The sequence below is a fragment of the Haematobia irritans genome, chromosome 3 (genome assembly GCF_050003625.1).
Source record: "Haematobia irritans isolate KBUSLIRL chromosome 3, ASM5000362v1, whole genome shotgun sequence".
NCBI lineage: Eukaryota > Metazoa > Arthropoda > Insecta > Diptera > Muscidae > Haematobia > Haematobia irritans.
Window position 1 is genome coordinate 18,715,974 of NC_134399.1, and position 27,265 is coordinate 18,743,238.

General features: G+C 29.6%; 3 protein-coding genes across 7 annotated transcripts; 2 read left to right on the forward strand and 1 right to left on the reverse strand.

The window, feature by feature from the left end:
• Positions 1-1,114: 1,114 nt before the first annotated feature.
• Positions 1,115-4,300, forward strand: Sec22 (vesicle-trafficking protein SEC22). The gene is made up of 5 exons (XM_075299838.1): positions 1,115-1,319; positions 1,407-1,516; positions 1,910-2,165; positions 3,989-4,034; positions 4,098-4,300. Exons 1-5 carry the CDS (start codon positions 1,245-1,247, stop codon positions 4,244-4,246), a joined length of 636 nt encoding a protein of 211 aa, XP_075155953.1. The 5' UTR covers positions 1,115-1,244; the 3' UTR covers positions 4,247-4,300.
• LOC142229283 (box C/D snoRNA protein 1) lies at positions 4,095-7,421 on the reverse strand. Of its 4 annotated transcripts, none has more exons than XM_075299829.1 (5): positions 7,262-7,421; positions 6,577-6,763; positions 5,758-6,361; positions 5,537-5,702; positions 4,095-4,975 (listed from the first exon to the last, which is right to left on the reverse strand). In XM_075299829.1, the coding sequence occupies exons 2-5, from the start codon at positions 6,726-6,728 to the stop codon at positions 4,686-4,688; spliced, it is 1,212 nt and encodes a 403-aa protein (XP_075155944.1). In that variant the 5' UTR covers positions 6,729-6,763; positions 7,262-7,421; the 3' UTR covers positions 4,095-4,685. The 4 variants fall into 4 exon arrangements, with proteins under 4 accessions (XP_075155944.1, XP_075155943.1, XP_075155946.1 ...); XM_075299828.1 differs by lacking the exon at positions 7,262-7,421 and adding an exon at positions 7,191-7,243; XM_075299831.1 differs by lacking the exon at positions 7,262-7,421 and adding an exon at positions 7,007-7,104.
• Positions 6,953-27,265, forward strand: Fpgs1 (Folylpolyglutamate synthase 1). Of its 2 annotated transcripts, none has more exons than XM_075299820.1 (5): positions 6,953-7,089; positions 14,115-14,750; positions 14,823-15,002; positions 22,556-23,319; positions 23,385-27,265. In XM_075299820.1, the coding sequence occupies exons 2-5, from the start codon at positions 14,292-14,294 to the stop codon at positions 23,881-23,883; spliced, it is 1,902 nt and encodes a 633-aa protein (XP_075155935.1). In that variant the 5' UTR covers positions 6,953-7,089; positions 14,115-14,291; the 3' UTR covers positions 23,884-27,265. The 2 variants fall into 2 exon arrangements, with proteins under 2 accessions (XP_075155935.1, XP_075155936.1); XM_075299821.1 differs by lacking the exon at positions 6,953-7,089 and adding an exon at positions 7,886-8,012.

Below are 27,265 nucleotides of genomic sequence, written 5' to 3' on the forward strand. Positions count from 1 at the left end.
TTCGTTGTCTATACTAGAGGTCTGCACAATTCCATTTGTAAATGCAGAGTACACGTGTACTTGCTACATGAGTACATCTATTTGAGAGAGTCGCAAAACTATTGGTACACATTTTGATGAACATCAAAAGCCACGAGTAACTTCTGGTTGCTACTCTGATGTCTTCACTACCAACAAACACATATTCCTCTTTCTCTCTTATTGAAGTGTACTCAGAGTGATCACGTCGAGTATGTTGCGAGAACAAAACTTCATAGAGTACTTCATGTACCACGTGCAGTTTCAGAAATACAAAAAAACAGTTACTCTCCATAATATATGTTTTGGTTTGTTATAAAGAACGGCAAACGTTAAGCTAAGGGTGTGACATACATAAATATATGAAATATGTGATATACATACATATCTATGATAAATAATAATGGAAAGTTTTGCTTCGCACATAACTGAGCAATACTTGTGGTACCAGGTGAAGTGAAGAGAATCCATGTTGTACTTTTTCTCAAGTACTTACATTTTTATTGTTCCTTTTTTTCGGAACACATATTGTTTCGGATAAGTACTTGGTGGTATTTGACAAGCAAGTGTTCTCTTCACTTCACTACTTGCGCTCTGAGAGAAAGACAGTGTATGTACTATATTCGACAGCGAATTGCATACATGTAGTGAAAAGTTATTCGATGCAGACCTCTAGTCTATACCTTCCTTGGTCTATGGTTAGAATAAGTGTCATCTGCAGTGTGCAGACAAACTACAGCGATGTGAATAGAATTGGGACGTCAATAGAACCTAAAAAAGCCAAATCAGATTAAAATGGAGAAATCGTAGCAACAACCCCTACACTGGAATGGAAAAGAGGTCTGGAAATAAGTAAGTATATATCTTTAATAACTATACAGCTGTTGCTTTATAATTTTGTTGAGTTACTGTGATTTTATTATAGGGATAACGATGAACATGTGTTCTTTATGGGTTTTCAGCTAAATGAAAGTATAGAAACATTTTTTCCAGTGTAATATTATGTTCAGCTATTCATTACTATCTTGTGGCTATCGAGTACCCAATAAAAATATAATAGTGAGTAGTCGTTACTAAAATAATCAACACTAAAATTTTGACGTTTTGTTGACGTAGCTGACGTGTTTGGTGTTGGTCCCAGGGATTAAAGATTATTTGTGTTTTTCGCTAATAATTTCATAATTCAACGTAGGCACAGCATTTAAAATATAACAAAATACAAAGCAATGGCTTTGTTAACAATGATAGCACGAGTCATCGATGGTTTGCCACTGGTGGGCACCATGCAAGACGATGAACAGGTACACGGAAAAACATATTTCATTATGTGTAATAATCATATTAATGTTTATCCTTTTTCGCAATTTTTGGATTTTGCCAAATCATAGACTGGACGCAGCATTATGGAATATCAAAATCAAGCGAAAATGTTATTTCGTAAATTGGGTTCACATTCACCAGCCAGATGTAGTATAGAAACCGGTCCCTATCTTTTCCAGTAAGTCTTAGAGTATATGCTAATTTATAAAACTTGGAAAGCTGATGAAAATTTGCACTTTTGTGGTATCATGATCAAATAGCATATCTAATAATTATAGTTTGCACATTGCACAATAAAAATGGGAATTGGCCAATGCTAAAATATTAACATAACACTTGAATATACACAATAAAAAAATACAAGAAGAATAAAAATTATCTAGTTTATGTCTAATAGGATTTGGCTGTTTTATGATACTAGCCAAAAAAAAAACAGATTTAATTAAAACAATATTTTCTGATTCCCTTTAGTTAAATTTTCATTAGACTTAAGTATTACAAAATATCCTAATATTTTTGAGAAGTAGAAATTTAATTGATTTTATCTAATTTTATTATCTTTCTTTTTCAGTTACTTAATAGAAAATGATGTGTGTTATCTAGTGATGGTAGACAAAATGTATTCTAAACGTTTGGCCTTTAATTATTTGGAAGACTTAGCCCAAGAGTTTCATACAAACTATGGTCGAAAAGTGAATTCTGTGACGAGACCTTATGCTTTTATAGAGTTTGATGTTTATATACAAAAAGCTAAAAAACAATTAACCGATCGACGACGCAATATTAACACAATCAATACACAATTACAGGATGTACAGAGAATAATGGTAAGTATGATAATCATAAATCTCTTTTTTTATGGAATTTTGTCACAATTTTCTATAGAAATAAAATTTTGTCAAAATTTTCCGTAGAAATAAAATTTTGTCAAAATTTTCTATAGAAATAAAATTTTTAGAAAATTTTCTAAGAAATAAAATTTTGTCAAAATTTTCTATAGAAATAAAATTTTGACAACATTTTCTATAGAAATAAAATTTTGATAAAATTTTCTATAGAAATAAAATTATGACAAAATTTTCTATAGAAATAAATTTTTGACAAAATTTTCTGTAGAATTAAATTTTGAAAAAATTTTCTATAGGAATAAAATTTTGACAAAATTTTCTGAAGGAATAAAATTTTGAAAAAATTTTCTATAGAAATAATATTTTTGACAGAATTTTCTATAGTAATACAATTTTGAGAAAATTTTCTATAGAAATTAAATTTTGATAACATTTTCTATCGAAATAAAATTTTGACAAAATTTTCTATAGAAATTAAATTTTGACAAAATTTTCTATAGAAATAAAATTTTGAGAAAATTTTCTATGGAAATAAAATTTTGACAAAATTTTCTAAAGAACTAAAATTTTGATAAAATTTTCTAAAGAAATAAAATTTTGACAAAATTTTCTGTAGAAATAAAATTTTGACAAAATTTTCTATAGGAATAAAATTTTGACAAAATTTTCTATAGAAATAAAATTTTACAAAATTTTCTATAGAAATAAAATTTGACAAAATTCTCTATGGAAATAAAATTTTTAGAAAATTTTCTATAGAAATCAAATTTTGACAAAATTTTCTACAGAAATAAAATTTTGACAATTTCTATGGAAATAAAACTTTGAAAAATTTTCTATAGAAATAAAATTTTGAGAAAATTTTCTATAGAAACAATTTTTTTTTGTTTTTGATTTCAGCTTAAAACCATGCATTGACTAAACTAGTGTAGCTTAACCAACAGAGGGAAAGAATGTTTGTCAAATTTATTTGGGCAAAGTCCTAAGACTGCAAGATGGTTGGATGGACGCACGTTTCGGAATTACATTCCTCAGCAGCCTCCTCTACTTGCAGCAAAACTATCAACCAATTATCAGAATAAATTCAGGCAGTTCACTAAACCCAAAGTGAACCACACTTGAACCTTTGCTGAAATAAATTTGTACAAACATATCCCTTTTCCTTTGCCACTATCAAATCTTCGATTTGAGTGCAGTTGGCTGGGTTTATTTTGAGCGTGCCTCCTCTTACTACATTCGTTTTGTTTTGTTAAGACTAAAATGTTGACATTTTCTATAGAAATAAAATTTTGACAAAATTTTCTATAGAATAAAATTTTGACAAAATTTTCTATAGGAATAAAATTGTGACAAAATTTTCTATGAAATAAAATTTTGACAAAACTTTCTATAGAAATAAAATTGTTACAACATTTTATATAGAAATAAAATTTTGAGAAATTTTTCTATAGAAATAAAATTTTGAGAAAATTTTCTATAGATATAAAATTTTGAGAAAATTTTCTATAGAAATAAAATTTTGCGAAATTTTTCTATAGAAATAAAATTTTGAGAATATTTTCTATAAAATTTTGACAAAGTTTTCTATAAAATTTTGACAAAATTTTCTATAGAAATAAAATTTTGACAAAAATTTCTATAGAAGATTTTTTGTTTTGGATGAGATTAATAATTAAGCCTTTAGGCGAAAAGGGGTTTTTAAATTTTTAATTCAATTTGTCCAAAATTCGGTTACCAACAATTATCCAAATCACATGTTTGCAGTTAAATATTTTTAATTTTTGTCAACTTCCTTTTTACAGGTTCAAAATATTGATGATGTTCTTCAACGTGGTACTGTTTTATCTGGTTCGTACGAATGTCTGCTTATTACAATAATTACTATATTTAATTTAATTTCATTCTTTGCAGAACTTGATACAAAAACTCAAAATCTTTCAATGATGTCCCAGAAATATAAAAAAGATGCCACCTATTTAAATCGTAAATCGATGTATGTGAAAGCCGCTGCTGCGGGTATTGTTGTTTTTGTATTCATTTTATATTTTTGGATTTTGTAATAGTGTATTTTAACAAAATCGAAAAAAAAGAGGCAAAACCCAGACACCAATCAATATATGTGTTTTATGTATCTACTGTAATATGAAAGCAACCACTTATAATTTATTCAAAGCAAAAAATGGATTGAAGTTATTTTGCATATCTCCTCTATTCATTATTCCTTTTTGCATTCACACTCACATTTTTATTAATTACATAGTATCAATTTTGTATTGTTTGTTTTTTTCTTGTTTATATATAAACTTTACATGTGCAAAATATGTGTCGGTAAACCTATAAATTAATTTTTTATAAGTGAAAAAAGAAAGAAGACATAATTTAACAAAAAAAAATATATATATTTTAGGTGAAGTATAAAAATATAGAAAACTTTAACGAATTGTTCCATATAAAACTTTAATTTTTTTATTTAATAAAATGCCAAATCACATTCTGTTTTTAATTGTCGTCTTCATCATCTGTACTTGAGGATAAAGCTTCCATAAGTTGTTCATCAGTAAAAAGGAAATTATTACTTTGCTTCTTTTCATATTCCTCGCGTTTTCTTTGTCTTTCTTTGCGTCTGTTTTCTTTCTGCATTTTCTCCAAGGCTTCGATATCTTTGGCATTATCTTCTTCATCGGTGGATGAAGATTTCTCTTTTTCACGGCGTTGTTTTTCTAGGGAAGCCTTGCGATAATTTTCAAAATTTTCTTGATGATTCTTGGTATCCCCATCGACATCTTCATCTATAGAATGCAAGTAAAAGTATTTGAATTTTTTAAAAGTCAAAAAAAAAAAAAATCAGTAAAAGTCTATTACAAAAAAAAAAAACATCAACAAAAAATGCCTAATATTTTAAAAAATCTGAAGGAGCCTTCGATAGCACAACATCTTCTTCATGGTTGGATGAAGATTTCTCTTTTTCACGGCGTGATTTTCTAGGAAAGTTTTGCGCTAATTTTCAAAATGTTCTTAATGATTTTTTGTGTCTACTTCGGGATTTTCATCTATAGTGTCATAGAAGAGAATATAAAATAATACAACAAAAAAGTATTTATAAAATTTTAATAAATCTTTAAGGTCCTATGAACGCACAGCATGACGAAAGTGAAAAATTCCATTCCCCCTCCAGGGTCAGACTCAAAAATATTTTACAATAATAATAAAAAGGTGGAAATGCAAGGCTTTCCTAACACAATCGATAACTTTAACATTCTCGGCAGCGCCTCTAGTGCCGAAATTTCTCAATATCATTATGTTACAATAAACATAATTTGAGTACTATTTTTATTTATATAAATACTTACCACTATCAATTATATCAAAACCGCAGGGATCATCTTCATAGCTGATATAAATAATTGGATATTCCACTAATGTTTTGTCTTTTAAATTCTGTTTTAATGTTTTATTGGCATCTAAGAGATAGTAACGATGTTTACATCTTTTAATACCTTCAGATTTTAAAAGAACCTAAAGAAACAAAGATTTAACATCACGGTAAACCAATAAATCCTTTCTAACTTACCTTCAAATGTTGCACACCTTTACTTTGATAATATTCCAATTTTCTTTTCTCGGGTACATCTTCCACACAATCTTTATCCACGTATTTCTTTAACAAATCCCTGAGATAGGCATCTTCAAAACATTTTTCGTCTACATAGCATATATTTCCAGCATTTACAAAAATCCATTTTATTCGCCACCAAATTTTTTTCGTTTTCCAATCATAATATGTGGTATTTTCTTTGTGGCGGGCAAAATTTTGTATTAATATTTTTAGAGTACATTTTCTTTCTTTGGCCGCTTGTCGTAGACGATATAAATGTATTGGTAGTTCACAATTGTAACGGGTATAACGTTTAACACGATCGCCTTTACGATCTTCAACATAGCGTGTACATTCTTCCAGAAAATAATAATCACTCATGAAATCCATTTTTGTCATATCTTTGAGAGGAATAAATTTAGTCCGATCTCGTATACCATCACATTCGAGTTCTTTTTTGTGTATACGAACGCAATTGAGACAACATGTTTTAACTTCACATTTGGGACAGGTATAACGAGCCTCCTGACTAGCACATACCTCACATTTGCCTAGACGGGCAGGCAAATTATTGTTTGAGCTACGGGAATTAGTTTAGAAAATAAAAATGAAACAATTTTAATGCATAGGACAAGGAGTATATAAAAACTCTTATTAGGAAGTATTCAAGGCGTATTAATTATACCTTTGTCCAAATAAAAAATCCCTACATTCTAGGAATAAGTGCCGGAAAATCCCTGAGTGATATCTCCAATTCTTACCACAAGTTTCCAGCTCTAAACAATCCTTCCTTACCTTTCACTTGGCCCCTCGTCATCAACATCACTTATGGGATCATTGTCTTCAATCATGTCAAGCTTTTTCCCAAGCCGGTTATTATCTTGAGCTATTTTTTTGACTACACCAATCTCTTGAGTAGAATTGTTTGGAGAGCATGAACGCTTCATTGCTATAATCTCGACAAATTCGCTGGGGGGAAAATCTGAAATGAAAAATCTCTTATCAGTTTTAGCTCAGAAGTAATAAACGATTGATTATTGCGTATATTAGATGGCGAATTAAAACAAAATTAAATACAAATTTGAAAATAACAACCATCAGTTCTAAACGTCAATTTATAAATCTATTGCTTGTTTAATTTTTAAATTAAATTTCGTTGGCAGTTTTTTTTTTTTTTAGCATAGGTCAGTTAACAAACGCGGCAACTCAGAGTTTTGCGTCAGACCAATGTGCGCATGTAAACAGTCAGCTGTTGGTTGTTGGCAGTGAAATGTGTTAAACCGAAGAACAATTTGTTTCGCAAGAGCTGTAAGTGTTGTTTTTCTAATTGAAAAGTGCAAAAAATGATAAACTAAAGCCAATTTTTATTTCCTTAAGTAACTGCGAAAGTCAGTAGATTAAAAATTTACCATAGCCAATACGTAAACAAGCCAATTGAGTTTTCATAACAGTGTCTAGTGTTGTTTTGTCAATAACTTACATTAAATAATTATATTATTCGTCTCCAACAACAATATTTGTTATTATTTGTTCAATTGTTGTAGCGTTAATTTTCACTTTTCCAATCTACGCAAGAAAAACAAAACGAATTTGATAAAAACAAATAAATGAAAACGTGCTACTACGATCTCATGTTGACAGCTAGTAAACAGGGTTGCCATAGCTTCTGTAGAAAGAAGTGCTACATGACCGTTAAATTAAGTGTGAATAAGTGCTTAATGCGTCTTATGGACTAATAGCGATTTCGATTCGGAAAAAAGGTGCATCATTCTCGAAATTGATAGCAAAATATGAAGGACACTGTGATAGATTTTGGATCCTGTATATCTCACAATATTAGGAATTAACAATAACTTTGGAATGACGCTATCATTTGGTCGAAAATGCAATGAGGAAAAAAGTAGGGTAACACCAAGGCAACATATTTTTGGCGAATCGAAAAAGCCATAAGAGTTTTTCCGGTGGGAATGTCTGTGTTTGTAAAGAATTTTACAGTTTGTCCAATCTATACGACAATTCGTTGATCACTAAATAATCGGTAAATGTGTTATCGATCCCATAAACATGCAGCTGTATCGGACTTAACTTATAATGTGCACAGTGTATGGGATATGTTCGACACGGGCACTGTCGTCCGGAATAACTGATAGTCTGCAAGGCGCATAAAGCATTGGCAATATTGATGAGTTTCGAAGAGAAGATCACACTAACTTCGCTTCTACTGTTTTAAGGTGGGTACTATGTTGGATTTGCGTATCGAAAACAAGCTTATTTCCACGGTTACTTTCCGGAATTAAATAATTTCACATAACAAAATGTTGCACAATAACAGCATTGGAACTTTTCCATCGAAGTTTTTATAATATTTTATAAAAATGTAATTGTCTTCATGTAGATTTTTGGCGTTTTTAAATGAAAGTTCGTAATGTTGCCAGTGGCATTTTTATTGAGTACCCGAATTGTGTATTGGCAACACGGCTTATATTATTGTAACATAGCGTTTTTTCATTGAAAACGCGTTTTTATACAATTAATAAATTGCTACAAAAAGTAGGTCCGTTCGCGAATTTTTCACTTAATAAAATTTTTAGCAATATGGGTAGTATTAAGTTCGAGTTTAGCCGCTAATTTTTACTAAAGTGAAAACTAAATCAGTAAAAAAAGTCATAAAATTATACATATTTGTTGCAGATTTCATTATAACTTGATGGGGAATATTCCATAGCAAATTTTCACAAAGTTTGTATTCCTTAAAATGGATTATTAAAGATAAGTAATCGTGAAAAAATTACGATTTTAGCGGCTAAACTCGAACTTAATTCCCACCTATAACAGCAAAATAGTAAAAAGGTTTTAATCGAGTTTTTCAAATTAAAAGTAAATTAATGCCATTAGCAACAAAGATTTTTAAAAGATAAATTTCATTGTGCTAAAGCGAAGTACAAAGTTAAGGTGGGTATTAAGTTCGAGTTTAGCCGCTAAAATCGCCATTTTTGTCACGATTACTTTTCTTAATTAATCCACTTTGGTCTATTCCCCATCAAGTTACAATAAAATTTGCAACCAGCGTTGCCAATTTAGCTTTTTTCCCGCTAGATTTGGCTTTTTTTGAAGACGTTTAGCGGGGAAAAAATGCATTTAGCTTTTAGCTTTTTTTCTGGCTTTTTTTCATGACCCTTTTAGCTATTTTTGGCTTTTTTATTTTCGGCATGTTTCTATTGAAATATGGTAAATCGGCGTTTTTATCTAAGCCTTGCTGCAAGTATAAGGGTTTCCACTTATTTCAAAGCTCAGTTGAAACATTAATAAGGAGTCCAGCCATTATGCGGGCATTTTTGTAGCAAATACACCTTGTTGTAAAGTTTTTTCATTATATACATAAAAGTTATCGTAAACTTTAAATCTACTATTACCATACAAATTTGTTAGATAAACTGTCAGTAAATTATTGGGAATATTATCATTTGACTCGTTTATCCTTTTTATGTTATTATAATATTCTAAAGTTATTACGATATTACTAAATTAAAATAGTAGATGTGAATAGCTTTGTGCACTGAAAAAATATTGTCGTCTCCTTAAAATACGAACGCGAAGTTTGGTTATAATAGCATTTGTGAATTTCTTTTATATAAACTGTTTTCCTTGTCCAAAAGACGATAAAGTCGTTTTGTCCTTATAATTAAGTGATTCAACTTAAAAATGGGTATGTTTTCATGAAAGAAGGAAGAATTAATGAAATAGTCTTTAAATGTGAGGAGTTTTTGCATCTTAACCACAAACCAAAATAGCGTTCAAAAATAGAAGATGTTTTTCAACACTTTATTTTAAAAACGTATATATACAATAATTTCTACTTGAAGTCGAGTCTGAATATGGAAATTTAAGTTGGCGTTAGCACGTTTTTAAAGCACTTTGATAGCTCATGAAGAAAAGGAAAATGTTTTTACTGGGAAATGTAAACTATAGGAATTTTCTACAATTTAAATAAAAGTAATGTATTTCGAATTTTTCACAATTGCAAAACCAAACTAAAATTTTATTTAAAAAAAATGACAAATCATTTTTTTACCAAATCCAAAGCATACTTAGATCATTTAATATTTTAAAATAACGAGTAAATAAAATAGAGGTGTTGGGAAGGTAGCTCCCACAAAACGAAGGACTTCCAGTAAAAAATTTGTGATAGTAATCAAAATGTATCGAATACGCAAACAGAGCTAATATGCCTTAGATATTGTTACAGTCTCACAGAAGTGGAATTAAAATGAAAATAATATGCATTGTAAGTGAAATAAAGCCTTTAAGTTTGTTAAATTTCAATCAAAAATGTGACTTTTGATACAAAAAAATTTAGCTTTTTTTCTAGCTATTTTTTAGAATTTTTTAGATTTTTTAGCTATTTTTTTGGGCAAATCTAGCGGTTTTAGGTGAAACAATTCTGGCAACGCTGTTTGCAACAAATATGTATAATTTTATGCATTTTTTTTTACTGATTTAGTTTTCACTTTAGTGAAAAAATGACGATTTTAGCGGCTAAACTGGAACTTAATACCCACATTTAGTTAGAATTTAAAAGAAGTGTAAAAGAGTGTAAATTAATTCAATATTTTTGAATGTTTCTTTGGAAAAAAATTTCCATTGGAATTATAAGTTTGGGTTCGCGTTAGCCCACTTTGGACTCTGTCCATAGGAGAAAGTCTGAAACTCCGGCCAAAGGCCGGCCACCTATACGCTGATTTTCAAGGGTCGGTATCTCGAAAACTACGCTCTTCCGATAAAATCTTTACTTAATATTAGGGCTGTTTTCTTTTAGCACTGGAGACAACATTTGTATGGGCTATCCAGAACATCGTTGCATTAGTGTTCCATCCAGAACATCTCATCAGTGCAAGTCGCGCCGATATTGCCAGATATTTATTTTTTGATAAAGTGACGCTTCTTCGATTCACAATAGCAATTTATTGTGACTAATTTATCGAAAAACTGAAATTCAAAGTGGTATATCGTCATAAATAATCGTAGCAGTAAATATTTATTACTATTTGAGCATTTCATACATTTAAAATGCAAGATTTCACTGCTTTTCTGTGATTGTTTTTAAACAGCTGATGGCACTGTTGCATATTTTTGGAGATGTCCTAGATAAACGAGTACTCTGTTTTCTTTTAGTCCTTCACGGCTTAGGGTATCCAGTGCTAAAAGAAAACAGCCCTATTTTTGAATGTTTCTTTGGAAAAAAGTTCTCCATAGGAATTATAAGTTTGGGTTCGCGTTAGCCCACTTTGGACTCTGTCCATAGGAGAAAGTCTGAAACTCCAGCCAATGGCCGGTCACCTATACTCCAAATTTCAAGGGTCGGAATTTCGCAAACTACGCTCTTCCGAAGAAATCTTTACTTAATATTAGGACGGTTTTCTTTTAGCACTGGATACAATATTTGTATGGGCTATCCAGAACATCGTTGCACTGGTGTTCTATCCAGAACATCTCATCAGTGCAAGTCGCGCCAGATATTTATTTTTTGATAAAGTGACGCTTCTTCGATTCACAATAGCAATTTATTGTGACTAATGTATCGAAAAACTGAAATTCAAAGTGGTACATCGTCATAAATACTGCTACGAAGTAAATATTTATTACTATTTTAGCATTTCATACATTTAAAATGCAAGATTTCATTGCTTTTCTGTGATTGTTTTTAAAGCAGCTGATGACACTGTTGCATATTTTTGGAGATGTCCTAGATAAACGAGTACTCTGTTTTCTTCTAGTCCTTCAAAACAAGAAGGACAACAAAATTATGACTTCTGAGGTTAACAGAAAAACTCTTGTGAGGACACGTCCCAAATACTTTTTCTTTTGAAACAGAACCATCAATGGCCATGTACTGTCCGGGAAATTATATCAGAATAGTAAATAAAGAATTACTTAGGTGGAAATGTGAGCAGTGACTGGCTGAGTTATCCCATGGTGGTCCGCGATATATGAAAGACATTACCAAATTATTGTATATTCCAAGAAATAATAGAAGAGGTTGGTTTTAACCACTCTTCAATAATAAATCATTCAAGGTTAAGTCAGGTGTAGGGTTTTTTTCCCGGGAATTCCCGGAAAATTGCTATTTTTTCGCTCCCGCTTTCCCGGGAATGAAGTGCGGGAATTCCCGGGAAATTTTCTTTACAATATTTTATGTATAATAGAGGGTTTTATATGGCAAATGACAGTTGAAATCTAGTTAAAGTGGATTTTTGAAGTATAATGTGAATAACTATGGTACCAAGTCATAGAAGTTGCCTTGAGGAGCATACATAGTCGTGGGTTTTAATCCAGAATCCAACGGGCTCCCAATTGTTAAAAAGATCCTAATTAATGATTGTCATATTTCTGTAAACCGACACTCCGATAGACTGGTAGACTAGGTAAATCTTTAAAAACAATGGGTTATTTTACCTTATGTAACCCACGTTGGCAATTGCATAATTTCAAAATTTCATAATTATTGCAAGGATGTTTTTTATGAAATAAGAAAATTCCAACATTTTTTAAGATAGTTACTTTAATTTCAAATTTATACCTTATACACATTAGGCTTGAAATCTATTAAAATTGGTGTTTAAAGCTTTAAAGCCCTGATTTATAGGGCATACGACAACTGAGATCTAGTTAAAGTGGATTTTGGAAGTGTAATGTGAATGTCGTATTACATGGTAGTGTTTCCCTTTTGGGAATATTGACTGAACAGGTGCATTTATTGACCCCATTTAACGATGGTGAAACCAAAATAAGTTTCTTTCATGTCCAGTGTTAAGGTGGGTATTAAGTTCGATTTTAGCCGCTAAAATCGTCATTTTTTCGCGATTACTTTTCTTTAAAACCCGATTTTAAGGAATATAAACTTTTTACAAATTTGCTTTGGGCTATTCCCCATCAAGTTATAGTAAAATATGCAACAAATATGTATAATTTTATGACTTTTCTACAGATTTAGTTTTCACTTTAGCGGCTAAACTCGAACTTAGTACTCACCTTTACAAAAAAATCCCACTATATTAATAGTGTTCTTCCGAAAACTATACCGAAAGAGACTGCCTTAACCATTGTCAAAATGTTTTGTATTACAAAATATTTCGTATTTTAGTATGATTTATGGCTGATGTAAGAGAACAACATAACATATATTGTTAGTTGTCCAGAGAGCACCTTATAACCGTAGCTTTAGGCTATTTCTAATTTATTCAAATGTCTAAATGTATTCCACCCTTTGACCGGGATCCCGGGAAATTTGAAAAAATTCCCACTTTCCCGGGAATGCAAAAAGTCCGGGAAAAAGAAAACCCTAGTCAGGTGGCACCCTGATAATCAGGCTGACTTAGACTATTCAGTCCATACCACAATGGACTGAATAGTCTTATCACTGAATGCTGCCCGACTCCATGTTAAGCTCAATGACAAGGACCTCTTTTTTATAGCCGAGTCCGAGTGGCGTTCCACATTACAGTGAGACCAATTAGAGAAGCTTTGAAACACTCAGAATTGTCACCAGCATTACTGAGATGGGGTAATCCACAGCTGAAAAACTTTTTTGGTGTTCGGTCGAAGCAGGAATCCGACCCACGACCTTGTGTATGCAAGGCGGACATGCTAAACATTGCATCACAGTACATCCCTAATCATTCAAAGGTATTGTGAACATGGCTACTCCAAAGAAGAAGTTCTATCACATTCACTTTGGAATGTTGCCATAAACAGTCATTAGTGTCTTCTTATAGAAGTAATTTTTATAATAGGAACATTTACCAATATATAAATATATCGGAATTATATTGGACAGACCCGTTATATTCGAGGTTTGAGAAGTGATAACTGACGTCTTAAGAAAGTTAATAAATCTGTTTCACTATCGAGCTGAACAGAGGTATTTTATTCATGGGAATTATTAATTTGAGTACTGTCATAATAGGTACCTATTACAAATTTCATGTACGGTTATTGACCAAGCTCCCCTAAGAAGAATGGAACGCTACAGTGGTGAAGTCCTTGACAGATAATAATTCCTTATGAAAGCTACATACATATTTACTAAAATTTTCCATATATAAAATTATCGGATTCCTTATTTTTTTATGCTAATTTAAATGGGCAAATTTGAAAATCGGTTATATAGTTTTGAATAAAAACAAATAAGATCCGATGCTCTTCAATGAAAGCACGTTTTACATCTTAAACACATGATTGCGTCTCCATACATTATCGCCGTCTGGGTATTTATAAGTAACGATTTAAATCGGCTTTAAAACCAAATCTCTCTTATATTTCTATTCTCTTAAAAGAAACGCTTATAAAATCGTCAAATGATCCAGCAAAAATCATTGACAAACCTTATATGACGACTTAATACACATATGTACCTTCATTAATAAAACTCACTTCGGGAGCGCCAACACATTTGAACCACAAGAACAAAAACAACAACAATAAAACATAATCAAATAAAACAAAACAAAATAATGCTGGCCACACATGTTCTTTGGCGATCACCATTCATTAGACGCTCGTGTACCTTTAACCTGAACGTATGTATTGCTGGTATCGCCTCATCGAAAACAAACGGACACATTCACTATCAGGCCATTACCACCTGGGAAAGGAGTACTAGGAAAAATATGTTACAGTCATTTGAAGAAAGTGTATTCCAAAATCATGGCAAGAAATGTATCTCATCATCGAATAAAATGGATTATGATAAGCTAAGTGGTAAGGTGGTGACAAAACATGCCGTTGGCAATAGGAAAACAACACAATCAATAGTAGCGGCTGATATGGATTGTGAGATGGAAATGGCGAGACAACAATCACTTAGCAAGGGGTCCCTTTCTTTGGAGAGTAATAGCTTCGATAGAACTAGTCAATGTTCTACTAATATAGATTACCGAGAACAAGAACAACAAGGTGGACTAGAATATGAGGTGAGTAATAGTATGAATTTTCATTACCATTTTGTTGTTGTTGATTTTTCATTTTTTTTTTTATTTATTTAGGAAGCTGTTAAGGCCCTGAATTCATTGCAGTCTAATGCAGAGGCATTGCGATCATCTCTACAACAACAGAAGCGTCTCAATTCCCTACAGGAAACAGAAAAATATCTAAAACGTAGTGGTTTAACTTTGGAGGATTTAAAATCTTTATCATATATCCATGTGGCTGGAACCAAAGGAAAGGTATGTTGAAGAGAACATATATGTAGAGGGGATAATCTAATTAAAATTATATTCTGATGGAGTAAAACATGGTGATTGCGATATGATATGATATCCTACGATTTCTAAGATTTTATATTTAAATAAGGAAAAGTAAATCCAAAAAGTAAAAAGGTCTAAGAGCTAATCGACGGTAATACAAAGCCATAATGCTCTAGAAATGTTAAATTTTGGAATTTCTTTATTTCCTTGCTGGTAGAGTAGTTTTGGTCATAACACAACCAGATCCATTAATTGTGGATTTTGTTTGGCTATATCATTCAAAATGGAACATACATGTGGAAGTTCTATAACCTTTACTTTAGAATGATTCCATAATTAGCCTTAGAAAAAGTGGAGCTAATGACGTGAGACGTAATATTCCAAAAACACGTCCCCAAATACAGCTGTAAACTACAACTAAATGAGGGAAATTCTATGTCCCCAATTCGATAACGGTCGTAGATCACCGCGAACCTCTATGACATGTAGAGGCAGTTCAATATACGAAATTGCATGAAATAACCCTCGGCAACTGAGGTGGTATAACTTTAACAATATAACTGACGTGGGGTCCAGCAGACCTCATTTCATTTTTTTTTTTTCAAAATATCGTAATAACTGCACCCTCAAAAAAATCGCTTCTGTAACATATACCCCAAACACATTTTGCTTCAAGCATATATATTTTCAGAATTGGTCAAAAAAAAAATATTGTTTGTATTGTTCAAACATATTATGTTTCACCTTAGGGCATACACTGGTAGTAAAAAATCTTAATGAAATTTTCTTTGTGTGGATATATTTTTAAGGCTCCAATTGGTTATTTCCATTATTTTACTTGCAGCCTACTCTCTAGGTCTTTCTTTCTAAACACTCATATGTTTATAGGCTGTTTCCAAATTTATATATGTTTGCATCTATGCATATTATATTTACAAACATTTTATGTCCCAAATATAATATGTTCTAACATATTAACATATATGTCCCAAACATGTTATGCTAGTCTATGAACATTATATGCTTGCACGTGTTAAAAAAATTGAGTTCCAAACATATAATTTTTAAACCCAAACATATGAAAAACACGTCCGTGTGGGATCTTTCCGCTGTGTCTACTAATAAATTTCTTTGGGTGTATTTTGAAATGATTATTTTACTTCAGATAAATGATGACGAAATTTTATTTCCAACAATTCCTTATCAAATATTTTACCAGATCCCAATAGACAATTCTGAAATCCATTATATAATTGTATAAGTTCAAATGTTAAGTAATCCAGTTTGTATTGTATTTCTAATAGCAAAATATTCACCTAGTATGGCTTTTCACATTCATCATAGCACCAATCCAGAGATCTAATCTAATTTTGTCTGGCTGTTAACTAAATTAAATTAAATGTAATTGTTTAAGTAAGAAATTTTTAATTATTAATTGTATTTCTACACATAAGAAAAAACAAAAACCACAATTTGTAGAATTGGTATTTAAAAGAATTTGTGATTCATTAAGAACAAAACACAATTGTTATTGTACATAAATATTTGCAAATAACAAATATTTGACTTTGAATAATAGATAATTACACCTACGTCAACAGCATTTCTTAGAGAATAAACAATCGGCGGAAATTCTGTTTAGTGTTTTAATTAAAGTGGTATATTTACTATTAGTAATATTTTTTTACTTGGTGAAATTTAATATTCATTAGGGATATTGATAGTACTGTCATCATTTATAATTTAATTTTTAATGCAAAAAAAAAATCATTAAAATGCAACAAACTATGATTGACGTTTTCTACAACAACGAAATCTTTTGGAGAAAAGATAACCTTGCATATTGAACTTGAACAATAAAAAAACAACAATATTGGTCGTAGTTTTTTTTATAATCAGTACGAAATATTTTTGTGTACATCATTAAAGATTAGATGCATAATCTAATAATAAATGCGTAGCGAAATCTATGCAATAAAATCGGCTGAAAGATTAATTATCAAATAAATGTGGTATTGAGACTAATGTATACCGGTAATAATGGAGATATTTTTACGAAATCTCTTTAAAATTTTATTGCAAAGAATACCTAGAGAATTTTGTCCGTTTTATAGAAAAAAAATATTCCTTGCAACCAAAACAAAAAAAAAACGTAACAGGACAGCATATAAAATATCTGATACATTCAAATAATTTTTTAGGACTACTAAAAAGTTTGTTAATAAACACAGCAAAAAATATGCTAATCCAGCAAAAAGTCAGCTGGAAAGGGGAAACAACTTCTTGCTAATATAGCAAAATTTGTCTAACTCGCTGAAAAAAAATATACATATACAAAAATAATCTTGGAAAATAAAAGTAATATATTAAGTATATTAGTATTCAGCAGGAGGACAGAAAGGGTCCTAAGGATGGCATATAACCACGTTTGCCACTCAAGATAAAAATAATCTACAAAAATTTGTAGAAAATCTTACAAAAAAACTACCAAACAAAAAATCATATTTTCTCAAAATTTCAGTAAAACATTTTATTTCCAAAGAAAATTTTGTGAAAATTTTATTTCTATAGAAAATTTTGTCAAAATTTTATTTTTATGGAAAATTTTGTAAAAATTTTATTTCTATGGAAAATTTTGTCAAAATTTTATTTCTATGGAAAATTTTGTCACAATGTTATTTCTATAGAAAATTTTGCCAAAATTGTATCCCTATATAAAATTTTGCCAAAATTTTATTTCTATAGAAAATTTTGTCAAAATTTTATTTCTGTATAAAATTTTGTCAAAATGTTATTTCTATAGAAAAATTTTCCAAAATTTTATTTCTATAGAAAATTTTGCCAAAATTTTATTTCTATAGAAAATTTTGTCAAAATTTTATTTCTATAGAAAATTTTGTCAAATTTTCATTTCTATAGAAAATTTTGTCAAAATTTTATTTCTATATAAAATTTTGCCAAAATTTTATTTCTATATAAAATTTTGCCAAAATTTTATTTCTATAGAAAATTTTGTCAAAATTTTATTTCTATATAAAATTTTGCCAAAATTTTATTTCTATAGAAAATATTGTCAAAATATAATTTCTATAGAAAATTTGGCCAAAATTTTATTTCTAAATAAAATTTTGCCCAAATTTTTATGTTAGCCTGATATCAATGCAGGCTGGTTCAATGTCCAAATCATTTACACTAGAAATTATTACAATATTTATTCGAGCTTATTGGACAGGAAGATTAAGGGAATTGACATCATTAAGTTACTGAAAAGAAAATGCCAGATACCCATCTCGCAAGCCTGACAATACATATATGTTTCAGTGTTGGCCACTACACATTTCCATAGTCTTTAGCGAGATTTTTATTCTATAGAAATTTTTTCTATAGAAAATTTTGTCCAAGTTTTATTTTGTATAGAAAATATTATCAAAATTTTATTTCTATAGAAAATTTTGTCAAAATTTTATTTCTATAAAAAATTTTGTCAAAATTTTTCTTCTATAGGAAATTTTGTCAAAATCTCATTTCTATGGAAAATTTTGTCAAAATTTTATTTCTATAGAAAATTTTTTCAAAATTTTATTTCTATAGAAAATTTTGACAAAATTTTATTTCTATAGAAATTTTGTCAAAAGTTAATTTCTATAAAAAATTTTATCAAAATTTTATTTCTATATAAAATTTTGTTAAAATTTTATTTCTGTAAAAAATTTTCTCAAAATTTTATTTCTATAGAAAATTTTGACAAAATTTTATTTCTATAGAAAATTTTCTCAAAATTTTATTTCTATAGAAAATTTTGTCAAAATTTTATTTCTATAGAACATTTTGTCAAAATTATATTTGTATAGAAAATTTTCTTAAAATTCCTATAGAAAATTTTGTCAAAATTTTATTTCTATAGAAAATTTTGTCAAACTTTTATTTCTATAGAAAATTTTGTCAAAATTTTATTTCTGTAGAAAATTTAGTCAGACTTTTATTTATGTAGAAAATTTTGTCAAAATTTTATATCTATAGAAAATTTTGTCAAAATTTTATTTCTATAGAAAATTTTGTCAGAAATTTAGTTTTATTTCTATAGAAAATTTTGTCAAAATTTTATTTCTATAGAAAATTTTATCAAAATTTTATTTATTTATGCCTATTCACCTTAAGTATCAAATTAGCCCAATATATCGAACAGAGTTTCTTGGGGAAGACGATACGCGTGTCTGTTAATATAAAGTTCTTAGGAGTAACCTTAGACAGGAAACTGAATTGGAAGAGCCACATCAAATAGAGGACTGGGAAAGCCTACAGATTTTGGACAATGTGCAAACGAGGGGTGGGCTCTAAATGGGCCCTGAATCCAAAGGTGACATACTGGATATATGAGAGCCTAATAAGGCGAATCCTGAAATACGAGTCGATAGTCTAGTGGATAGTCTAGAGAGGAAGTGCAACATAGAAATTTTACAACGGATCCAACGGACATATTGTCTTGGCATAACTGAAGCATTGAAAACCACGTCAACCAGAACCTTGGGGACCATATCGGAATTAAGATCTATAGAGGTTCAAATCTATAGCGGAACCGCCATGGTTGCGATGAGATTGGCGATGTTGGCAGAATGGATGGAAACAACGGTTGCCAGAGGTAGTAGAAATCTACCAAGAATGCTAGATTTCTTACTGTTGTTGGGTAGATTGGTAGAATAGTTAATGGTTTGGAAGATTTTGATAAATATTCCTTCTCCCACTAAGAGGTACCTCACACATTTTTTATAGAAATAAAATTCTGATAATTTTTTTTTATAGAAATAAAATTTTGACAAATTTTTTTTGATAGAAATCACAATTTTTGTAAAATTTGCTATAGAACTGAAATGTTGACAAAATTTTGTATACAAAAAAAATATTGACAAAATTTCTATAGAAAATTTTGAGAAAATTTTTATAGAAATAAAATTTGTAAAAAAATTTTCTACAAAAATCAAAATTTTGTCCATATATCCTATAGAACTGAAATTTAAAAAAAATGTATACAAACTTTTCTATAGAAATACAATTTTGAGAAAAATTTTTATAAAAGTAAAATTCTGAAAAAATTTTCTATATATATAGAAATTTTTTCTATAGAAAATTTTTATTTCTATAGAAAATTTTGTCCAAGTTTTATTTTGTATAGAAAATATTATCAAAATTTTATTTCTATAGAAAATTTTGTCAAAATTTTATTTCTATAAAAAATTTTGTCAAAATTTTTCTTCTATAGGAAATTTTGTCAAAATCTCATTTCTATGGAAAATTTTGTCAAAATTTTATTTCTATAGAAAATTTTTTCAAAATTTTATTTCTATAGAAAATTTTGACAAAATTTTATTTCTATAGAAATTTTGTCAAAAGTTAATTTCTATAAAAAATTTTATCAAAATTTTATTTCTATATAAAATTTTGTTAAAATTTTATTTCTGTAAAAAATTTTCTCAAAATTTTATTTCTATAGAAAATTTTGACAAAATTTTATTTCTATAGAAAATTTTCTCAAAATTTTATTTCTATAGAAAATTTTGTCAAAATTTTATTTCTATAGAACATTTTGTCAAAATTATATTTGTATAGAAAATTTTCTTAAAATTCCTATAGAAAATTTTGTCAAAATTTTATTTCTATAGAAAATTTTGTCAAACTTTTATTTCTATAGAAAATTTTGTCAAAATTTTATTTCTGTAGAAAATTTAGTCAGACTTTTATTTATGTAGAAAATTTTGTCAAAATTTTATATCTATAGAAAATTTTGTCAAAATTTTATTTCTATAGAAAATTTTGTCAGAAATTTAGTTTTATTTCTATAGAAAATTTTGTCAAAATTTTATTTCTATAGAAAATTTTATCAAAATTTTATTTATTTATGCCTATTCACCTTAAGTATCAAATTAGCCCAATATATCGAACAGAGTTTCTTGGGGAAGACGATACGCGTGTCTGTTAATATAAAGTTCTTAGGAGTAACCTTAGACAGGAAACTGAATTGGAAGAGCCACATCAAATAGAGGACTGGGAAAGCCTACAGATTTTGGACAATGTGCAAACGAGGGGTGGGCTCTAAATGGGCCCTGAATCCAAAGGTGACATACTGGATATATGAGAGCCTAATAAGGCGAATCCTGAAATACGAGTCGATAGTCTAGTGGATAGTCTAGAGAGGAAGTGCAACATAGAAATTTTACAACGGATCCAACGGACATATTGTCTTGGCATAACTGAAGCATTGAAAACCACGTCAACCAGAACCTTGGGGACCATATCGGAATTAAGATCTATAGAGGTTCAAATCTATAGCGGAACCGCCATGGTTGCGATGAGATTGGCGATGTTGGCAGAATGGATGGAAACAACGGTTGCCAGAGGTAGTAGAAATCTACCAAGAATGCTAGATTTCTTACTGTTGTTGGGTAGATTGGTAGAATAGTTAATGGTTTGGAAGATTTTGATAAATATTCCTTCTCCCACTAAGAGGTACCTCACACATTTTTTATAGAAATAAAATTCTGATAATTTTTTTTTATAGAAATAAAATTTTGACAAATTTTTTTTGATAGAAATCACAATTTTTGTAAAATTTGCTATAGAACTGAAATGTTGACAAAATTTTGTATACAAAAAAAATATTGACAAAATTTCTATAGAAAATTTTGAGAAAATTTTTATAGAAATAAAATTTGTAAAAAAATTTTCTACAAAAATCAAAATTTTGTCCATATATCCTATAGAACTGAAATTTAAAAAAAATGTATACAAACTTTTCTATAGAAATACAATTTTGAGAAAAATTTTTATAAAAGTAAAATTCTGAAAAAATTTTCTATATATATTTGAAAAATTTTTTGACAGAATTTTCTATAGAAATCGAAAATTAAAAAATTGTTTATAGAAATAAAATTTTACCAATAAGATTTTTTGGTAGTTTTTGGTAAAATTTTCTCTAAAGTTTGGTAGATTATTTTTGACTTGAGTGGCAAATGTGGCTAGGACAAATAGGGAAGAGAACTTAGATAACGCAAAGCCAATAGAGGCCACGAGGGTCGAATTGAATGAATGGACATAAGAGAGTAGGACCGTGGGTGTAATGATCGGGCACCTAGAATTGAGAGCACATCTGCGCCGAATAGGAGGAGGAACAGGAGGAGGATAGTGCATGTAGGGCGCGTTTTGAGGATGATGAGACCATGTCACTCTCCTGCCTAGGCAAAGAGTTAACCATATCGGTTTACGGAGGATTTTGAGGTTAGGTTCAAGATTATCCAACACTCCCTATTTCACCCAAAAACTTAATTTTATCACTATCGGTTAGAAGAAGTCATACAAGTTCATTTCACAAATAAGGCATAAAATCAAGCAAAGTATTTGCTGATTGTATATGGACGATTTTGAGGTTAGGTGATAATTTGATTTGTAAATTGATTTCGGATTTTTATTTGAAATATTAAATATTTGCAATTAATATGATCTTTTATTAATTCATTCTCTATTTCCGCCATCTCTCGCAGGGCTCCACATGTGCTTTGACTGAATCAATCCTACGACAGTATGGTATAAAAACTGGTTTCTTCAGTTCCCCCCATTTGGTATCGCTGACAGAACGCATACGCTTAAATGGTCAGCCAATATCAAAACATAAATTTGCCAAATATTTCTGGTCAGTCTATAATGCTCTGAAGACACAACAGGAATATGAAAATGATATGCCTGCATATTTCCAGTTTTTGACCGTGTTATGCTTTCACGTTTACTTAGCCGAAAAGGTAGATGTGACCATATTGGAAGTGGGAATAGGTGGAGAATTGGATTGTACAAATGTAATACCCCATGCAGAAACTGTGGGTATCACATCACTGGGTTTGGAACATACTAAACTATTGGGCAATACTCTAGAGGAAATTGCTTGGCAAAAAGCTGGTATTATTAAGGAAAATTCTACAGTGTATACATCAGCCCTACAGCCGGAATGTTTAAAAGTTCTAAGTGAAAGGGCAAAAGAGAAAAATGCCAGCTTACATATGGTTCCAGATTTTGTGGAATATTTCAACAAAGATGGAACACAACAAAAACTAAAGGAATCCTTAAGTAAAATAATTTTATTAAATGGATCATTAGCCATGCAATTGGCCTACGATTGGTTAAGAAGAAATCGCAGTGATATATGCCACAATTACAAATTGAATCAGGCCTTCCTTACCGAAAAAGCTATAATGGGGCTGTTAAATTGCAATTGGCCGGGAAGATGTCAAATTGTAAAGTTCTTCAATCTCAAGTAACAACCATAAAAATATTTTTAATATTTCATTTAATATTATTAAAATTTAATTTTTATTTCAGCATACACTTGGATGGAGCCCACACCATGGAAAGTATGCAGGTTTGCGGTGAATGGTTTGCAAATGTTACCCAATCAAGTACAAAACCAAAAATTTTAATGTTCAACACAACCGGAGATCGTGATTCGAAACATCTTTTGGCCGTACTTCGAAAATGTTCCAAATTCGATATGATATGCTTTGTACCCAACATAGCCAGTAGTTCAAAAATTCAAAATCACGATACTCAATCGATATTGTATACCCAGATTGAACAATTGAAAAGAGGACAAATTCATTTACAATGTTGGCAGGAATTATGTCAAGAATCTGGAGAAGAATGCCACAGTGCAAAGACATATACATCTGTTCTATCTTGTTTCCAGCATATACGTGAGCTATATGCGGATAAATCACAAGATTTGGATATTCTAGTAACTGGCTCAATACATCTGATAGGAGCAACGATATTATCTTTGAATGAATTGTGTAAAGATTTTAGAGAAAATGGGCATACTTAATACTATATATAGATTGTAGAATACAAGTAGATAAGTATATATTTATTAGTTTGTATCATAAGGACTAAGTTTTTTTTTTTTTTGGGAACAAAGGCCCAGTGAAAAATATGCACCTGTAGAAGCAGAGATACAGCTAAGATTTCTTTTTGGAAGGATCATTCCAAAGTTTTTCTTGGCAAACTTAAGTTAAATATAGAACTTTATTAAAATCACTTTGCAATGCTAGGGAGAGTGTGGGGTCATATGCTGGTCGTCTAAGTTTTGCCAGCCATTTCACCTAACCTACACAGAAAAAAAAATATTTTTTTGTCTTCAATCACGAAATTAATTGATCCAATTAATTTTTAATTGAAATGTCTTCACAGAAATGATAGTATCAATCACCAACATTAATTAAAAAAATAATTGATCCAATTAAACATTTAATTGATACTATTAATTTCTGTGATTGTGTTTCGATTAAAAAATATAATATAATATTATAATACAGGAAAAACTAAAATTTTTCTAAAGTCTTAATTGAATTTTAAAAAATAGCCACATACAAATATAATGCAATGCAATGTGTTTTTACTCAAAATATGTAGATCAAAATTGGATCGCTGCATTTTCCATTCAAATAAATATTAATTGGATGATTTACCCCCATTTTCATGAAGCTCAGTTAGTGCTACGTTAGCTAACGAACTTTTAGACCATACTATGGACATTTCTTTCACCTTACCTACAGTATGTCAAGAAAGTGTTTTGACAATAGGATAAAACTTATGTTTTGTTCCAAAATTAAATATAATTTAATTTTAAAAAATATTTTATTATGTATTTTGCAAAGTATACATATTTTATTTTTCTCAAAACGAATTAACAACTCGATTTTTACTTCAATTATTTCTGGAATTTGAAATATTTGGCAATGTCAAAAGACTTTCTTGACGTACTGTATATATTTCATATGTCAGTTAGGAAATTAACTGCTGAAAACTTTTCTGTTAAATTTATTAGGAGAGAAGATATTTGCAATTTACTTTCTGTTAACTGGCAGTTAAAGCCTAACGGAGATACATGAAAATGGCCGTTAAGGTACAAAAAACTATGTATAACATCACCTACACAGAAAAAAATGTTCACGAAAAAATTTCCAATTAAAGTCTTAATTGAGTTTTAAAAAATATTCAATTGAAAATTTAATTGATTTAACAAATTTTTTAATTGAAACACAAATCAATCACAAAAATTAATAGTATCAATTAATTTTTTAATTGACTTTCAATTAAATACACAAAATTTTTTTTCTGATTCAATCACGAAATTAATTGATCCAATTAATTTTTTAATTGAAATGTCTTCAATCACAGAAATGATAGTATCAATTAAAAAATTAATTGATCCAATTAATTTAATTTTTGTGAGTGATTTTTGTTCAATTAAAAAATTTGTTGAATCAATTGAATATTTTTTAAAACTCAATTAAGACTTTCATTGGAAAAAATTTTGTGAAATTTTATTCTGCGCATCGATGGTGGAAATTTAAGACGGATGTATGTGGCAGAAAATCTCTAATAACTAAAAAAAATAATCAAATCCTTGAAAGTTTAAAGAACCCATTACCAGCCAATTTTTCCTATCCGAAACGAATTCGTGCTTTCGTTCGACTAGGATGTCCAAAACAGCTCAATTTGTAAAGGAAAATTAGCAGTTTTTTTACATTTTATGCGAACGAAAGTTTTCGTTTCGGATATGAAAAATTGACTCGAAGTTATAGATTGTGATGGTGCACTTTTTTCTATGAGTGAACGAAGAGAATAAAAGGGGTTCGTAACTGGTTTCGACCAGAAGAAGTGCGGAATAGTGGGTTCTAGGAATTTCACATTTCGTCGATGTATCGCAAAGTTATGCCCACATATAAAATTGTGGCAAAAGTGAAAATAAAATTTCTGCGTTTATTGCAAATTCTCTCCAAAACCAAAGAAAAAATACTTTCCATCGGAACGAAATTTAAGATAATGGAAATTCTTCTTTGTTAGATTAAAATAATCTTCTTTTCTGAGAAACGAAATTTTAAATAAACAAAGTTTTCTTTTGACCATTTGACTCAGTGTTGACCATTTTCCGTTTTTCCCATTAAATTCTTAAAAAAAATACAAAACTGAAATTTAAAAATTTATTGGGTCGTCTATGAGTAGTTCAGAAAACTGTACAATGTCCAAAATTTTAAATTTTGAAACAACCTTGGGACTTTCCTTTTTTCTTAATTTTTGGAACAATTTTCTATATGGGTATAACATTTAACACTTTAAAACCTCAGAAGTTACTTAAGAATACAATTTTTTTTTCTTATGTTTCTGATAGCTTAGTAAACTTACATTTTTTAATAGATTACTTTTCTTGCTGTTGCTTTATATTTCAAATACAAATGTTTCAGTCAAAAGAAATTGTTGCAATTTTTTCTCGGTGTTGGCAATTTTTCGTTTTTCCCATTAAATTCTTAAAATATTACAAAACTGAATTTTACAAATTTATTGAGTAGTTTTTGAGATATATTATAATTTTAAATAATTCTGTAAACTGCAAAAAATCTAAATGTCTAAAATTTTTAATTTTAAAATTTGCAAGCACCGCGGGTTTTTCCCTTTTTCTTAATTTTTGGCACAATTTTATAAACGGGGCAAAACCTTTCGATATATCAACGAAAGGCCAAAATCCCTGACCTACTGTGGCACACTTCTCCTGCCCTGACGACCCATCTCGACTAGATAAGATTATTTTTTTTTAATTTATAATTATTTGGAAATATTGTCCAAATAACTACACGGATTTTAAATAAGAGCAAGTTTTTTATTTTATCTTTTATTTTCCAATTTACTTGTATATATGATTTACTAAAACTATCTGAACACTGAAGCAGAGCGACTCTATTGATTGTACTTATAAAGATCAAGTTAAAGCCCGGCATGCAATTCACGCTAGCCATAAGAAATGCATTGGATTATTATATATATTTGCTAATGAAAATGTTGTGAGGATTTATTAGTGACTGTTAAAATTTTTCTGCCATAAGAATACTGGGCAAAACTGTGTTACTGGCATGCAAGCGGAATTTCCGCTAGTGGTACTCTTGCGAAAGTTCCTGTTGCATGCCAATATGCTAGTTTTGCCACGCATTTCTTATGGGAGCAAATGTACACAATCGATAACAACGCCCTAGCGAACAATTTCTGAGTAGCGGAAATTTGATTGGAGCTGCATATTGGACTTTAAGAAGTAAATATTAAAATGTACAATAATTATATTTGATTTTTTAAAAAAATTAAATTCTGTGTATTTTATTTAGATTATTATAGAAATGTTTATTTATTATAAATAAATTCAACGAATATAGTCA